Genomic DNA, 18,339 nt, shown 5'->3' on the forward strand with positions numbered 1-18,339 from the left:
CTTATAATAATGCTTGTTAGAAGTAAGAATAACATTTTGCCTTCAAATCGGCCACATGTATTCTTTTATGAAATAACAGGTGATTCAGGCTGGGTCTTAAGTTCAACTTTAAATTCCTTTTTTTCTGCTCGTAGATACTTACAACTATAAGAAATACCCAAATCTTTTTTGCTGTTGCAGATATCAAAGGACATAGGATTCAAGTGGACAAGCTTCTTTAAATATCATTAGAAAAAAACAGCAGCAACAACAAAAATTAGAAGAGACAGTGAGGATGAAATGCCAAAGCAAGTATGTTTGAGGACTGTTTAGATCAAGAGATATATCGGAGTTTTTTCTTAATATTATCCAATTCATAAGCTACTACTCAGTTAACTTGTAGTAGAATTGCCATTCTCAGCCCAGATTTACACTGAAGGGATCCAGTTTTCCTTGCAAGCAGGAAGAATGCAAGAATCTCTTCCTGAAGCAATTCTAATATGTGCTCTGTCCCTGAGACAGCTAAAAAATCACTGCAGAACCTTCTCTAACTACCTTGCAATGGAAGAGGGGTTTATTCCCCTTGGAAATGCATCATTTGGATGACTAGCATGTCTGTATCAAACCCATAAGTGTATTTGTGAAGGGCTTACGGTAAATGGAGGTTCCACATTAAACAGTGGTAGACCTTAGTTAAAGCCATGAGATGTTTTAATTCCTCAGATGTCAGTGTATTAGCACTCCGTGTGAGTGGTGGCAGGTGACTTACTCTGTCCAATAGCTGTAGAATGTCCACCTTAGATGGCAAGTACTTGGGTCACGCTGCTTAGGCTGGGGATGGGGAGAAATACATCTATACCTTTTATGTGTAGTCTCAGAACGAAGTAAATAACCCACTTTTTCAACATCCTTGTTTTCTTATGCTGTGGACTGAGTTGGGTAATTTCACTTCTGCCCTCTCTCAAAATACTTAGACCTTCTTATGAAACGTCTCTCACCGTGGTCAGAGATGCCTCACTAAACCAGTGTGGAATTATGAGTATTTTTAGGTCTTGCAGAGACTTCACCATTTGAAATTAGGGTAAGCCAACCTATAAAAGTATTTTCTTTTTAAAAATGCTTCCAGTATTTATGCATATAGTTTCAGGAAGCTTTATTATTATGATAAATATTAATACATGTGGTGCTGGTGTTTTATTTGTAAATTTAAAGTGATAAACACATTGAAGTCCTTGAAATGCCAAACCTTTCATCTCTGCTCAAGCCAAGGTTCAATTTTATTTTCAGTATGACATTTGCTGCCTGAAGTGTTACAAGTGACTTGACCTTAAAATTACGTTTATTTTAGTTCATTGAAATGGTTGGCCTTTCCGGTTCAACTTGACACCAACAGTGCAAATGGGAGAAGGCAGACATTCTTGCCTGTGACTTCATTTGAAAGCCAATTAAAGAAACATCTAGGTGTTGAATCTAAATATTTCCATTTAGATGGGATAGTAGTCATCAGTTAAAGACAATTGTGGTGCATTCCGACATTTTAATTTCAGGTTCAAAAGCAATTATATGTAGTTAAAGAGAGAGGTGTTCAGGCAGCCAGACGGTCTTGTTTACACATCTTGCAGTTTTTTAAATAGATATACCTGTGCACACTGCTTTGAGAATGTGGAAATCGTGGAAAAAATTGAAAGCTGCTTTGAAAGTTTGATGTTAATCTCTTCTTCCTAATGATGTGCTGCTTCGAAGTATTAGTCATGTAAGCAACGTCATTAGGTTTATATTTATTATGAAGATTGGACTCTGTACCATTTTCAGGTAGATTGTTGTGGTACCTAGTTTGTTTATTAATATACTGCTGCACGCTTTCCTTGGTTCTTTGTTGTGTTTTTGTTAGCTGGGCTCTTAGAAGCCTTATTTCAATTGAAGCTGCTTTTGTTGAACTGTCCTGGCCAGGGTTTTCTCAGTCAACAAAATATTTGACCAACTTGGAGAGAATGAAGCAGGCTGCTGTGTAGGAGATGCATCACTGAAATTTGTGCTACTGTTTCCCAAGACAGGGATATTTGGTTGTGCTGTGCGCTCTGCACAGGGCTGTCTACCCAGCCTTGAGAGAGATCCTCATACTGCCTGATTGCCTCTCTGTTGGTTGATTAAGGAATGATAATATTGTACTCTGAAGGGACACCTTTGCAGCCTTGAGATGAAAGGACAGAAGGCAGGATGTGTCCTTCTGGGTGAGGAGAAATGGGCTGATATATATGTGAAGGGATCTAGAGGGAAGGAGAAATAAAATCGGCGCTACAAGCAAGCTATTGCGGAATTTAACAATCACAGCATTTTCCTTTACAGCCATTGCACTGCTGTCATCTGTATAGCATGTAGCTCATTATAAAATGCTTGTTTTTGCCTTGATTGTGAAGGGTGCTCTGAAACTCAATTCTATTCTGCTTTTAATAATAAACTGACTACCCTCCCATCCAGGCATGTCTAGCATCCATGCAAAGCTCCAGAATGCATGTGTGAAAGTAGGTAGAAGTGTTAGAATAGGTTATTAAAAATGTAGACCCATAATGTGAGTAAAGAAGATTGGAAGTATAAAGAGAGGTTTTACACCTGGAAGTTATTATAGTTATTTAGATTGAGCGAGAATAATAACCAATTGTTTTCTGAGATGTATGACACATTTATGAAAAACCTTGAAGGATAAATGGATCTTTTTAGTATGCTACTTCCACAAAGGACTCTATGAATAAAATAACAGTGAGAGAACTCTCAGTGGATGCTGAATACTGCTAATTGATGAAATTATTACTTATTACACTGCAACTGAACTCTGCTTAGAAACACTATTTTCAGTATAATTTTTTGAAAATGACAGCTGAAATGTAAGAGGCTTTGTATTGAAAATGAATAGTGATAATTTCTTGATATCTTTGAAATGAAAGATATTTCAATGACAGTTAAAACTGAGAAAAGGGATTTTTTTTTAAAGTGCTCAGATCATGGAATATCGCTATGGAAATAAAATGAACTTTTCTGAAATCAATGAAGTTGACTTAACGTAGACTTATGGGGCATTTTAAAAATAGTTCTAAGTATTCTTATTTATAATAAAGCAGTCAATTATTTTTGTCAGCAGTTTTCATGTTATGTCACATGTTAAGGTTAAAAATGAGGTTTGGGAGAGGACGTAGCCATCACATTTAGGAAGACTCTAATTGTAAATTAAATCAATACTGAAGTACTCCATCACTTACTGCTCAGGGCAAAAATGGGAATGAGTACTGATGAAGTCAAAGCCTGCTGTCCTTGGTGTGTCATTTTAGGTCTGTGTACTAGCTCTTAAGGAATGTTATCAGTAATTGGTGTGAGGATCTGTGTGCATAGTATCATGTGTAGTGTAATATTTTGTTATACAACTACATGTGAATACGAGATCTGATTTCAGCCTTAACAAATTCGTTCATCAGTGTTAGAGGTATACCTCCCTCTCTGTTAATCTTGGCAGTCTTCAGAATCTGAGAGACAAAGTAAGCTTTTGCAAATTCATTCACATGCTTGTGTGTGAGTGCATATGTGTGCTAATGACAGGAACATGAGATGGAAGATTAGAGGTGGTTCCCAGACTTACTCTGCTACCATTTTAAAGCTGTGTTTGGCCCTTTTTTCATTTCCAGTTGAAAACATAAAATTTTAAAGATTTTAGTAAGCTTATATATAGCTTTTCAAAACAGATGGAAGTGAGAGAGTTACAAAAGAGCTGGGAGGGAAAAAGTAATCGAACAAGATAACCACAACAGAAGCTGTTCTGAAATGCTGGTGATGAAATGCAGAAATGAAATGAATGCAGAACAGAAAAAATGGAAATAATTATCTATTCTCAACCTACAGTCTGAGTAAAATGGCAATGGTAACCAATACTATTGATTGCTGAAGGGCCAGTTCCTCTTTGTTAGGACACGATAAGAAAGAGTTTTTGGAATACTGTATGATATTTGTTCTTAAGTAAAGCAGAGTAGCTTACATGCTGCCAAACCATTGCACCAGGTGAGGAGATAAGATAAATTGGGAACCCCAAGAAGTATTTAGCACAAAAGAAAAGTTAGTCAATTTTTAACTCCTAGTGTAATGTTCTCTCTGCACTTAATCAAGAGCCCTTAAGCAAAAACATGTAAGTAGTCTTGAGAGTTGAATCAAAACTCTTTCAGTGCTGGAGCACTGTTCTTGTTGTGTTTGATCTCTGTAATCTTAGTTGAACAGCTGATCAGCTCGACTTCACTCACGTTTGCCTTTTGTCTTGGTCAATGGAAGGCAGGAACATGGAGATGATCTCTTTCCAGGGTGACTCCAGTAACCATTAGACTATTAAGCAAAAGAGCAAACAATAGCTGAAAGAAGAGCTGACCTAAATTCAAGCTGAAGACCAAATCTACACTGAATTTTTGGTTCCTCTGGCATGTTTCTGCAGCTGTCAGGTGAAGAGTAGCAGGAAGATAGCTAAAGCACTTACATAAGTTACCTGGGTACTTTTTCTTTACATTGTTTCTAATGTACTAAATAACCTTACTTGTGTTACAACTGTTCCTGTTACTCTGCAGTATTTGCTCCTGCTCATACCAAACCACAAACAAAAGGATGTTGATCTGAGACAAGTGCTTGTTAATATTCCGTCTTAATTGAATGACAGCTTTGTGGTCTTGTATGTTGTAGTGTAGGAGAGAGAGCTTTGTCCCGTCAGCTTATTTTTGCAGAAGTCCAGTACTTTCAGTCCAGCTGAAATCCAATGCTTTAGAATCATTACAGTATGTTTGTAGGAGAACTACTTAGCTATATTTTTAGAAATCCTTACAAATGATACAAATACGAATTCTTCCCTGTTCAGAGCTCTCATAGCAGAAATGCGATTTGTCTTAATAAGTAAAAGAATTGGAAAAAAATACTACTACACACAGAACCCTTTATAAAGTATTTTAAAAATAAGTTTTCTGTATAAATATGTGACCAAGTACGATAGATCAGAACCCAAATGTTTACTGGCATGTTTTTAGATTGGATAGCCTAATCTGATTATCTTATTTTTTTGAGTATCACCTCTGCCTCTGGCCCACACATTCAGTTGTTTTTAATGTCAATAAGATTTAAAAATCAAAATTGTTGAATAAGAGTGAAGAACTCCGAGGAATTGCTTTGTATTTCCCATTATTGATATATGTTTCATTGTCATCTATAATGCATGTGATGCCCTGTGTGTTTCTGGAATGTCATGTTTCTTTGCTTAAAGATGTCAACATAGGATCACTGTGAGCTTCTGCAAAAGACGACAATGACATGTTAAAAGGAAAAATAACAATTTGCAACAGTTTTCTCTTTCCTAACTTGCATGGATTGTTAAATGTTACTGCTTGATGTGTTATTTTTTCAATTATCAGACATTTGATAATATTTTAATATGTAACTTCACACATCAGACCCTTTCTGTTTACAGTGTATAACAGATCCTTCACACTTCCACTTTCCTTCTAGGTGCTGATTTTTTTTTTTTTCCTTTTTGATTGGGATGCTCTGATGTACACAGTTACTAGAAAATCAGTAGTTCTGTTGTCAGTTTTGTATTTTATTATTGTATTAAATAGTTCCTAATGAAATTTTTATAGAAGTTGCATAGAAGTAAGATTGTTTGTTGTTTCTTCATGTTGCAACAGATTTAGAAAGTCAGTACTGTGACATAGTTGGCATGTTCTTGGAACAAATACAAATGTTCATTTGTGTTTCAAGCACTGAATGTACTATATCTTTTGGATGTATATTGTCACTGTCATCCTTGCATTTCAGGTTCATTTATTGGACTTTGAAAATCACCTTTTAACAAAGTTTTCAGAACACTGCTTTGCTCAGCTAAAATTAGTTCTGCTGATTTTGCCAATGATTAAACTTAAAGCAGTAATAATTTTTAATGCTAATTTTTCTCCTATAATCAAAAGTCAGTAGAGCATTCACTTTTCATTAACTGACATGTCTCTAATGCAAGTTTGGGTTTTGGTTAAGCAAACATTTGCAATTGAGGGTTCAACTAAGAGGTTCAATTATGAGGATACAGTGGCCTTTTTCAGGTTTTGGCACTAAGTTTGTTTCCAAAGGCAACTGAGCTCACTTTCTCTTTCAGTCGGTTTGTCTTCTTGCAGAAAAATAGAAGTGAGATGTAGATGTATATATATGATAATCATCCTTTCTGCTGTGAGATATTCATTAAGTGACTCTATGGGAGTGAGCAGTTACAAACGTTACTTAGCATTCCTCATGCAACAGAGCAATTTGATGTGCAAGGGATCCAGGCATAGGTAAATATTATGGTCAGGAAACAAAAACTTCTAATGTACCTGTGATGCAAACATAAATATTTTCTGAAGCTTTAAGTTTTGATTTGTAAAGAAGGAAGATATTTTTATTAGGAAGATGAAAGAAAGGTAACTTTGAGTGTAGTGAGTTTCACAGACTGTGGAGATACGCATGTGCTAACTTTTAAAGTAACAGCAAATCATGAAGCTAAGAATCAAGACTGTGACATGAATTCTGTGGGTTTTTTTTTGCGCTTAGCCAATTGACTGGATGATTAAAGACTGTCCAGTTAGAGAGAAAATGTATTAAAATGTTAAATGTGGGTGTAGAAGGATAGCTGCACCAAGTTTTAAACCCTTCTATTTTTAAAGGCTGTACAAAATGAATATGTAATAGTGAATTCAACTTTGAGTAAATTCTTAGAGCTGTGCTCAGCTACCTCTTCTCTGAATTTGCTGTTAGCCCTAATAGCTTTTGATGTAGTGTATTGTTCACAGTGTGAAAATGTGATCTTATCACAGAGTAGGGTGTTCCTGGAGAAGCCTCGGATCCGAGAACTTCATCTTATGGTATGGTGGAGTTTCAGCCTGCTTTAAGCTGTGTGGCTTTTGATGTATGTGTCTTTATATTAAATATGTGAATAATTCACTGAATGCTGGGATACTACTTGGATACTTAAAGTTAAGCACGGAGGGTGAGTATTTAGTTTTCCCTGTGAAGGTTAAGGCATTTCTGCAGAGATTAGTTATGTCAGGGAGGTAGCATGCAGACTTTCCAGTGGCGTAGTTTACCACCCAGAGCTCTTCTAATAGAGGATTGTGGTTTATGTCTATGGGAAGCAGGTAACGCTTTTTGTTTTCTATTTTAATAAACCTTCTGGGATTTACAGGAATACCTAGCATAAATGCATTGCTGAGGTAGAGAAATCAAGCTCTTAATCTGAAAGTTAATGTATCAACAAAATTAGGTAAACCATGCGTTTTGGGTTGTGCAATTTTGCTACTTTGTTAAATCTGTAATGCTTTAACTTTGCTTATATAACAGAAAGTGCGTGAGAGAGACCACACTTTTGTTAATATAGACATACTTGTAACTAAGACTTTCCTGACTTTTGTGGGAGTGATTTAGAAAACTGCTCATTTTGTTAAGTATTTACATGCTGCAGGGAAATGTGAGGACCATGAAAATCTGTAGTGGTAAATCTGTTTTGGAAACCCCACTTTCTAAGTATTTAGTGAAGGATCTAGGAGTCCACCGCTGGGATACCGGTATGCTATGATATTATTGCAGGATAAAGAATAGTCTTACTCTCACTAAATATTTGAGACTGTGTAAGAAGTGCAGGAAGCCAGAAAGGTGCTTGTTCTGATAGAGCAGCGGTTTGTTTTATGGGGAAATCTAAAGCTACATGGAAATGTGAAAGTGAAGATATAGTACTTCAGTGGTATGCTAAAGGCAGTGACCTGTCAGTGCACAGCTAGAACATGCTTACCACAAGATCATCCATTGGCCTTTTAGTTCTTGCTCTTTTTTCAGACTCTGAGCTCGTGTGGCTCAGAGAAGAAGTCTTGTGATTAAAAGTTGAGTCTCTTCCCAGCTGTGTTTGAGCTGCCCCTTCAGCCTGTATACACACCAGGATTCGAGGTTGGGCCCCACTCTCTTCAGCATGTCGGCTTCTTGGCCCCTGCCTCACAGGAGACTGCAACACTGTGGCTCTTCTGGCACGTTTCCTAGTCCCAGGCTGGCTGGCTGGCTGTCTCTCCACAGAGGTGGCGCTCCATCTTCCAACTCTCTGGACCTTGAGGACTCTGGTTGAAGATATCATAATAATGTAAATTGGTGGTTCTCAGGTATGGACACCAAGGGTCACCTGGAGAGTTTATTGTTGTTGAGAGAGATGAGAGTTGCTGCTTCTCACACTGTGATACACCGTAATACAAATGGGTTTGTGGTCAGCTTGTGACTTTGCTCACACACGCAGCTGATTGTCTCAGTAACAGAAAACACATCTGGTAATATACAAAAATAATTCTTTGGGGGTTTCCCTTCTGAGTCCCATGCTGTCTGTGATCCTTTCTGGTTCTAGGATTATTGGGTTCTCCAAAGGCTGGCCACACTATTCCCCTGACTTCTGTAGTCATATCACACCTTGAACGTCTCCATCCCTGGAGACGTTCAAGGCCAGGTTGGACGAGGCCCTGAGCAACCTGATCTAGTTGGAGATATCCCTGTTCCTTGCAGGAGGGTTGGACTAGATGACCTTTGAAGGTCCCTTCCAGCCCTAACCATTCTATGATTCTATGATTTCATCTAGCTTTCCCTGGCCTTTATTGCCTCTCAATTAAACCAGGCCTGAACTACTTTGAAAGTACAGTCTTTTCACCTTTTTGAAAATTTTGGATGAATTTCTAAGGTATTATCAGCCAGGTTATGTAAATTGTTTGTAAAGATTCTCATCAGTTCAGATCTTCAGTAAGGAAATACACATGTGACACAAGTATAAATTTATGAGTTATTCGGTCATACATAATAAGCATGGGGGGAGAAATTCGCAACATTTACCCATATTCTTTCAATAATGAAGAATAACATAGAGCTAGTTTCTGGAAGGCATGATACCATGGATATTTATTTTTTTAAATCTTGTTTGTCTTTTAGTGTTACAGACTCTCCTAGGATTAGAACTTGCTCATTTGGTAATGAAACTTCCACTTGTAATAGGGACTTTACATGGTGTTTGAAGTGCTGCATTTAACTGTTAGTGCTTCATGCAGCTTTCCAAAAGCAGAGCAGATGTGAGAAGTAAAATGTGAACTAGGTAATTCAAATACAATGTTAATAGAAAGAGTTCATGCCTTAGTCATCTTTTTCTTAACTGACATGATTTTTAAACAGTACTCATTATTCTGGGTCATCTAACCTCATGAAAACAAATACTTGTAGCTTGAGTTCTTTGATCTTTGACTAACACTAATAAAGTTAGGTTCATGTTCAGATATACTAGAAAATATCAGGGAAAAAAACCTCAGGTACTTATTTCTGTCAGTGAATTAACACTTACAAAGCTTTGAAATTAATTGTTTGGTATGCTCATTACTCTTAGAAAAAATAAATATGTTCTCATTATGTTCACTTGGTGAACATATGTTTCTTGCAGTACATTTAATGTTACTTGCTGTGAGGGAGATTACAACTCTTTTTAAGGAAATTGGATAGATTAATGGAATGGGGTGGGTTAAATTGCTCTCCACATGCCTTCCCTAGCATGTTTAGCCTACTCCTGATTTTTAATTGATACATATATAAAAGAGTTTAGCTGAGGATGCTCTGTGAAGCAACTGCAGTAAAACAGGATGTAACCTGTGTATTGCAGGGGCTGGGCTAGGTAAGTGTGCTGTATACTGAAATAAAGTGAGTAACGCATGGGACCACGTTTTGTGCCTGTAATCAATAGTCTGCATGTGAACAGTTGCATTTTCAACAGCTTCATTGTGGCTGTATGCATATTGATCTGTGGTGAACTTCAGCAGGTGTTTTGGGGCTGCTCGTAAGAAACTTCCTCAACAAGCTAGAGAAAGTGGGCAGAATCCATGAAAAGACCAGATTATTACTTTGTCTTATTAAGAAGCCTATACAGTTTTACTACCGCAACCTGTGGCAGACACTAAAGAGAGGGTTTTTCTGATCTTTATTCTGGCTTTCAATTACCAGTAACAAAGATGAGGATTACTGAGGACTGATACTCCTGTTTTAAATCATTTGTTTCAGTAGGAGTTCTTCCAGAAGCAGAGCTATCTTAACTATTGCTATTGATTTTTTTTTTTTTTTTTAACCAAATTTCTTTTTTTAACCAGGATGCCTTGTTAAGGTTGTTACTTTGTGGGTGGAGGTGGGGGGGGGAAGGGGAAGAAAAAGAAAAAAGCTGAAGACTTCAAAGCTTAGTGCTTTAAAGAAAAGCTTTCAAAATTTGGAGTAATGTCTTATATTTTATAAAGACAATGCTAGACTAGCAGGACTTTTTGATGACTGCCTTGAAGCTATTGTTGTCCCACCTATGATGTAAATTGTACTTTTTTCTTAATACCATCTCCTCTCTGCACCCCCCAGTTGGTGTTTGAATGTTCCTAATAAGCATAATGCTTCCATAGCTTTATGTTTTATTTTGCTGAATATGCTTTTAATTAAAAAGTCAGATTGAATTGCAATAGCTTCTTATAATTTCAGCTAAAAGGGTGGCTTTATGAGATGGGATTAAAATGGGTGTGACACTTTTAATTAAATTAAATTTCTGTACCAGAAATTTATGTTGGATCACTGCAGAGCACGGGCCAAACCTGTCTTGATTTACCCAAAAATGCTGCATCAGAAACAGGACTCCCCTGCAGAATGTGTCCTGTCCTGAATGACTGCCTTGAAATTGCTTATTTTGTAGTAATATTAATTCAAATTCTTGATAAATTACTCGCTGTAATATAACATGCTGTTTTAAAACTTTTACAGCCTTTTCATTAATAGATGATAGTGAAGATTAGAGCTAGTACTTTTGGTGTAGACTTCTTAATCATAGCCTTTAAAGTAGAAGCTGAGCAATAAGCATCTAATGAATAGCTTGTGGCAAGTTTATTCTCAGAAGCTATCTTACTGTGTTGGCACAGATCAACATAACCATTTATCACTAAATTCTCAAAATTTAAAAACTGTAGCTATCACTTATACATTCTAGTCATTCTTAATGTACCTTACATATGAGTAGTTTATAGCATTTTAGGATACCTGCAACATAAATCAATATATATTAGTCATAATTGGATATGTTCCCTTCTAGAAGAGGATGTATTAGTGAATTAAACCATTCTTTATTTTTTTTAGCTTATAATAATCTTTGTCTTTTAAAAGACTAATAATAGGAGAAATCATTATAATGGGTTATTAAAGGAATTCCTTAAGGTAGTTGTATTTGAGGGAGACACCTGCAATATCTATTTAGTTGTGTTCTGCAGAGACAGACCACTTGGCTTTCTTACCAAAGTGAAGTCTTCAAACTAACCTATGGAAATAATGAATGTATAATACTTTGGCAGTGCCTGTAATCATCAACGCTGTACAAAGCTGCAAGCTTAACTCTGCTGCGCACGTTGTGCGGCTGTGCCGCAAGTGTGTACTCAGCATGGACTGAATTTACTTCTGTGTACCTACTCATAGCCCTATTTCTTTCTCCATCAACATAGTACTTAAATAGATATCTACAAAAATACAGCAGTATTATATTCTGATTTGCAGCTATTAATGATAATGGATTTATGCCTACTTTATTTTTGATGAAATAAGTGTGGCCATTTGTGTAAACCACTAAATATATGATTCATAGATTCCCCATTACTATACAAATAGCATCTTAATGTGAAATCCAAAGTTCATAGTACTCTGAAAAGTGATGTATTATGTACCCACTTTCTCCATTGGGGAACTCGAGTTTTGCCCTTTCAACATCTGGAGAGATCAAATAATAGCTCATCTGGCAAGAATGAGAATTTATGTAGCAGAGTAAGTATGGGATCGGGACAAGCAAGATCACAGATGCCCGAATAATTCTCCTCACCAATGAGCTCTCCTCCTGGTCAGATGGCCAGTGTGTTTGAGAGATTGGAGGTCTCAGGATTCCTTTCTTGAATGTCCATGGTGGATTATTTTTGTTTAGCTGGCTGCATATGTTAAGTGTTGGTTGCAACACTCCCTCTAGAACTTTCTTCTCAGTAGTTTTCCACTTACTGGCTGACCTACCTGAATTTATTTGTTAAATTTACTAAATGTCTGGCTAGCCATAAGCTGCAGAAAACCAACCAGGGAACTGAAATGAATAAGAAGAAAACACCCTTACTCATTTTCCTTTCTGACAGTTCAACAGACCCCAAAGCATTTACATTACTTTCCCATTTAGGCAGTTAACTTCTGAGTGGTTCTTAAACACCAGAGACCTCTAGCTAGAACAGCCACCTTTGTCAGCAATCCAAGATTTAGGCAGATAGTATATTATTTAGATAGTGGGAATAGAAGCAATTTTTATATTTTATATGTGATTTAGTATGTTCTGTGCCAGTTTTATTTCAGATTTAATTCTGGGACATGCTGCGCTACAAAATCCTTTTGGATTTCTGCAACTGTTGCGCTCGGAGTCATGTTCCTGCTGCAGAATTCCAACAGGAGCAAACATATGGGGATTCTTCCGTCCTTGGCTTGCCCCACCATTTGTTCCACGTTTTAAACCAACTGGTGCTGTACCCAGTGGAGTACATCTGTTACAGTTTATTACTAGAAATTTGCAATTCATTTCAGTTTGCTAAAATAATTATAATATTCATGGCCAAGAGTACTGCATTAAGCGATTACAAAAGAGAGTATGCAAAATGTTGCTAAAGTGTATATGTGATTCAGGACCTACTGCCCAGTTTGGGTGATGTGGGCACTCAACTGCCTATCGCCAATGAATCGGATACGCTCTGACAGTTGAGTTTGATCATCTTGAGAAATTAAAGTGGCAACTGAGATGCTGTAAGTGACATCCCTTATGTGAATGTCCCTGCTCAGTTTTAATTAAGAATGTAATAAATTAGCATAAACCACCACGGAATGCATTTGGTTGCCACATCTTGCCTGAGGTACTCAGCTGGGGAACACCCAGAAATGGAGCAGAGTCTTTACTGCTGGAATTGCAGAGGCACATCCGATTACACTCTCTAACTCTTCCTGAAAGTCAACAGCAGGTAGGCTTTTTGAATGTTGTAACCCACTTTTTTGTCTCATTGTGCTTCAGGCAAGTGGGTGTTACTGTATTAGTCTGTTATTTGCAAGTAGAATTTTCAAGTAAGCAAAGTTTCTGTTTAGTGGGAAGAATGGTTTACTGATCAGTTCAGAGTAAGCATTAAATAGTGGATTAGAAAGTGACCCTTTCACTTTTTTTTAAAAAAAAAGCCCCCATAAACATCAACACAATAAAATCTTAATGCAACAGGTTACTCGTTCATCACTATCACCCACTCAAGCAGACTTTTAAAATAAGGAAGCATACTGATATAATATTCATAACCCCATCATACTCATCATGTTCAGTCTGCATTTCTCTAAGTCGGTCTCACACATCTTTGACATATAATAACAGAATAAGAACACCCTATCCACCAGAGTGGAGAAGTATAGTGCTAAGTCAAGTTTTTTTTAAAGGAAAACTTACAAAACCTATTCCAGGAGTTACAACCAACAATATTCCTGTTTTGGTTTTCCATCACAGACCTGAGTCTGAATCTGTTGTTTGCATGCTGTTCGCGCTCACCCCTTGAATTAAATGAGGTCGGTTTAGCTGTGGAAACCTGTCATTTGTCTGATTTGAAAAGGAGCTTGGGTTCCAAAAAGCTGATTTAATTTTTCAAGTTACACTAGTATAATGAAAGACAGACTTCATTCTGCCTGTGTCATCAGACCACCACTGTCACTTAAAAGTACAGCTATATTCCCAACGTTTGTTTGTGTCCTTGCAAATGAAAGTGTTGTAAGAGAAATTAAGTTAACTCATCAGCTCACTAGATGTAGTGTGCTGTTCCTGTGAAGGGAAAGTTGGAATGTCTACTTAAATCATGAAATATCCGGAAATAACCCAGATCCTTTAAAATATTTTTTCCTTGTTTTTTTTTTTTTACAAGTGTTACTTAGAGTGATGTAATGAACCAGAATTATATGTTTCTATATGCCGTACATAAAAAACATCTGGCAGTGGAAACTGTTATCGTGGCCACTAAATATAATTCTGTTTTCTAGCAGTTCTAGAAATGTCTTCAAATACTCGAAATCTGAGTGGTGGTGGACAATACAAATCTAAACAAGTTTGTATGAAGTTGGGCTATAATATTGAGTAATTGTGTTTTGGTTTTGCATAGCATTGTAAATAAGTGTGTGAGGTGTCATTTAAGAGACTTTGAACTTTTTTGGAAATTTTATTTATGTTTTAATATTTTCTGTTCTCTTTCTACAGAACATTCTGGCTTTAAATCCCCAAAAACAGACGCATGCAACTCTTCATTCAACAGCAGCAAAGAAACAAGTCAAGAAGCACTGGAAAAGGAATTCTGACAAAAGCTGTTCAGTGAGTGCACGTTTATTATTGCATCTGAGACATGCAATAGATAATTGAGGCTGAAATCTCAATTGTGTAAGAAATTCAAATTTGAGCTTCCTGTGTGGTTTGGTAGCCAAATTTGGCTCCTGTTTCTGTTCCTGGAGGTACAAAGTTACTTTGTGATCAACTATTTACTTTTCAGAACCCAGTACGTGCCATACCTTTTTCCTTTTTGGTGATTTAGTAAGTCTTTGACTCAACTTTTTCCCCTTTTGTTACGAAGCCTGTCCATCTCAAGTATCAAGCGGTATCACAGCTGGCTCACCACCTCCTGGGCCTGGCAGAGCCACTTGCTCTCCCTGGGTATCCAGCGTCAGCTGCCTCTTCTGTACCCTGCAGGGCTGCTGCCCACTTGCTGCTTTTGTTTCTGTTTTCCATGAATAACACTGACTAGAGCAGCACTTCACTATCCTTTCTAAGACTTTAATGGTAATTTTATTTCAGTACAGAAATAGGGGAACCCATCCTATGTACCTGCTTTATATGTGTATGTATGTATATATATAGCTACCTATATATGTACTATATATACATGTTCATATGTATATACATTATATAAATACATAAAGCTTAAATTAAGACATGGTTCTGGATTTTGAATTTTGTGCATTGTGTTTTTCAGGAAATAGGTGGTTACAGAATAAATATTTGTTCATTATAAACTGTCTGTGTCTTCAGTATTCTGCCATTAGTTATCATCATTTTCTCTCTAGATATTTAGATTCCTAGTCTCAGTGTGATATTTGACTAATCCTATCAGACTTTCTTGTCTCTTTGATCTGTCATCCGATTAGAAGGTTTGTAATGTTTTTACTGTCTTTCTGCAGATTCTTTTAGATAATCCTCTAAATTCACAAGTCTTTTAGGTAGAGTACTACTTCTTCATCTGCAAACTATTTCCCTTATGGGTACAATGTTATGGTGTCTTTTCATAGTGTTATCAAAACATCATCTTCCACAAAGTAGGAAAATTCAGGTTTAATAGTTGATATGCATTTATTATTAAAAAAAACCAAAAACAAACCAACAAAACACTAACCAAATCAAAAATCCCACAAAGCTCCTCAGTTTCTCAAAACTATGAAATCTGGTATGACTGACAAATATTTACTGGGAGGAGCAACCCAAGATATCCTTAGCATTTCAACCATACTCTAGTATAATTTCGTGCTTTATAGCATTGATTTTAAGAATCTCTATTTTACTATAGCTAATATTCCTATTTTCTTATTTTATTTATTGGATTAGATAATGTTATAATAACTGGAAACTAATGTACATGAAAAGCTTCTATTTGTGAATAAGGATGATTATTTGGGGATGTTTGGTGCAGTTATTGCCCACAATTCTGTTCCTGCAGCACAGGTAGTTGAGCTGCTCAGCAAGCAGCTCCTGGACAGCTGCACTTTACATCGTATGTTTTCAGGTGACCTGTAATCAATACTGGGCTGTAAACTCCTCTGTTTTCAGAAACTGTTTGTTAGGAAGCTCAGATATCCGTGCAGCAGGGCAGCTAGGTATCTGTGCAGTAACCTGATTAGCTGTTCCAATGTAAATTATCCTAGGTTAGTTAAACTTCAAACTATAGCATACGCATATATATCTTCCTAATGGGTGTATTAACATACATTTTCTAAAGTTTCTGAGCTTTAAGATCACTCTTGTTTATCTGTGAGCTTTTGCCCATATCAGCCTTGTTTGATTTTTGTATTCAGTTTATTCATAAAATGTTTGATATTCAAAGGTTTTGCTGTTAATTGTGAAAGTGCATGGCCTTCTAGAAACTGTCTCTTTTCCTGCATTCCTGCTCTTTGCTGTGCGTGTGTACCTCATGGTGTCTCAACTACTCTTGAATCCCAAGACCTGAGCTTCTTGGGCTGTGCAAACAGCACTGGTTTTGGGTTCATCGTTAGCTTGCATACCTTGACTGGACTTTAATTTGAAAGAAGTTCTGTATGTTGTCAAGTGTTGCAGGATGATGTTTTGGCATGGATTCACAATCTAATAAACAACGTGGCTTTACAGTTCTGCATTACTGCATGGAGTGCTATTATTAGGACTGTGCAGTTATTAGGACCCTACACTGAGATCTGTTCATGTGTTTCAACTTACAAGGTTAAAGGTAAGAGATAAGCAAATAGGTATATCTGTACGTGTACACACCGTCACAGAATTATTTGGTAGAAATGCCACATTGTTTAATTCGCAGGTCATGATAAGAACCGTGAAATGCTTGAAGAAACCGTAAAGGAGCCCTTATTTTTAGGCCAGTAATGGTCCTAGTGTTTAGAACTGTCAAACTTTTCTTTATTCAGAAATATGTAATATATATGATATATGTAACTTAATTTCACTGTGTGAGATTTACCACACAAATTACTATTCTGGCAGAAAAAGCCCTTCAAAACTAAAAAAAAAAAAAAAAATAAAAAAATCAAACCTAAACATTTGTCTAGTATTCCATTACATATAAAAAGCATTAGGAAAAAATGAGAGACTTTTTACATTCTCCAAATCATCATCATTGAATGGTTTTAATAAAAAAGAAAACAAACTTACAGAATCTTTTCCTAGCCTTCTTAAAATAACAAAGCTAATGTAGGAAAGAATATATTGAGCATGATTTTCTGATATGATCTAAAAACCCCTTGACAGTAACGTTTAGGCCTGCTAATGAACAGGTCAAGCTCTATTTGAAGTCCATAGGAAGTATACTTCTTTGCATTTCCTTAAAATCTGAACTTGGCTTTTAGCTTCGGATTCTTTTAAAGCTGTACTGATGCTGTCTTTGCAAAATTACTGTTGGAGGGAAGGTGGGAGTATGAAAATACAAAACTAATTAAATTAACAGCCCTCAAAACTCTGAACAAAAGCTGCATCTGTTGAGGCATGCACACAGTGACTTTGTAATGTCTAATACACTTCCAGATGGCAGACTTACATATTTCCTTAGAATAATTACACAAGTGAAATTTTAACTCCTAGCCTGCTCTGAGATGCTTTGGGTTGCTCATTAAATGAATTCTGAAGTGGAAACTGAGTGTCAATATCTTTCGTCGACATTGGAAAAACATTCTCCTTAAGGAAGGTTCAATCACACTTTCAATGAGTGCTATTGCTTATTTAGTGTATTAGCAACCAAATTTTGCTGTAAAAATGATTTATAGCTGTATGTGCAAGATCAGTCAGCTTTCCTTCAGAAATTTTAACTTCGATTTAGATCAGAGTAGGAGAACTCTTTATTGCTGAGTCACCCTTAGTAACAGTGCTAAATCTAAGCATTAACACTCTGGTTTCTTCTGAGTCATGCTGAAAGATTGTGTAAACATAGGCCACCAGTCCGTCTGGGGAAACAAAGGTTTCTGTTGGTCGGAAGAAATTAAAAAGTAGAAGAGTTTTGAGATGGCTGTAGTAATATCAAGTGTTGGAGAAGGAAGCAAAATTTAGATCACATTAGGTCGTTGATTTACAGATAAAACTACATCAAAGGAATGAACTGTGGATGCTGTGAGGACTTGCATTGATTTCAGGGTTTTCCTAGGTAGTCAAGGATTGTTTAAACATATGATTTATGTCTTTATGGTTTCCAACTCTCTATAATTCCATTTCTGTATGTATTTTATGCTAGCTCACATTTAAATCACAAACTAGACGGGCACGCATTTGTGTTCATTCGTGTTACACCCAGCACACTGAATTCCTTGCTTTATGAATAGGGTTTGTAAGCATTAGGGGACAAGTTCTGCTTTTGCCTTGTAGACGTGCTGGTTTGTTGTCCTAATGAAATTCACCTCCACAATTTTTATAAATTCGCTTGTCACTGGAGAATTCAGTGGGATATTGTCTAGCTTTTTTTTCGT

General features: G+C 36.6%; 1 protein-coding gene across 1 annotated transcript in view; it reads left to right on the top strand.

Annotated features, from left to right (window-relative positions):
• The window catches only part of DPYD (dihydropyrimidine dehydrogenase), a 367,211-nt gene that overhangs the window by 2,343 nt on the left and 346,529 nt on the right, over positions 1 to 18,339 (top strand). The window contains 1 exon segment of the mRNA XM_086617732.1: positions 14,336 to 14,446. Coding sequence (XP_086473858.1) covers positions 14,336 to 14,446 — 111 coding nt within the window.

This window comes from Tauraco erythrolophus, chromosome 10 (assembly GCF_009769465.1).
Source record: "Tauraco erythrolophus isolate bTauEry1 chromosome 10, bTauEry1.pri, whole genome shotgun sequence".
Classification (NCBI taxonomy): Eukaryota; Metazoa; Chordata; class Aves; order Musophagiformes; family Musophagidae; genus Tauraco; species Tauraco erythrolophus.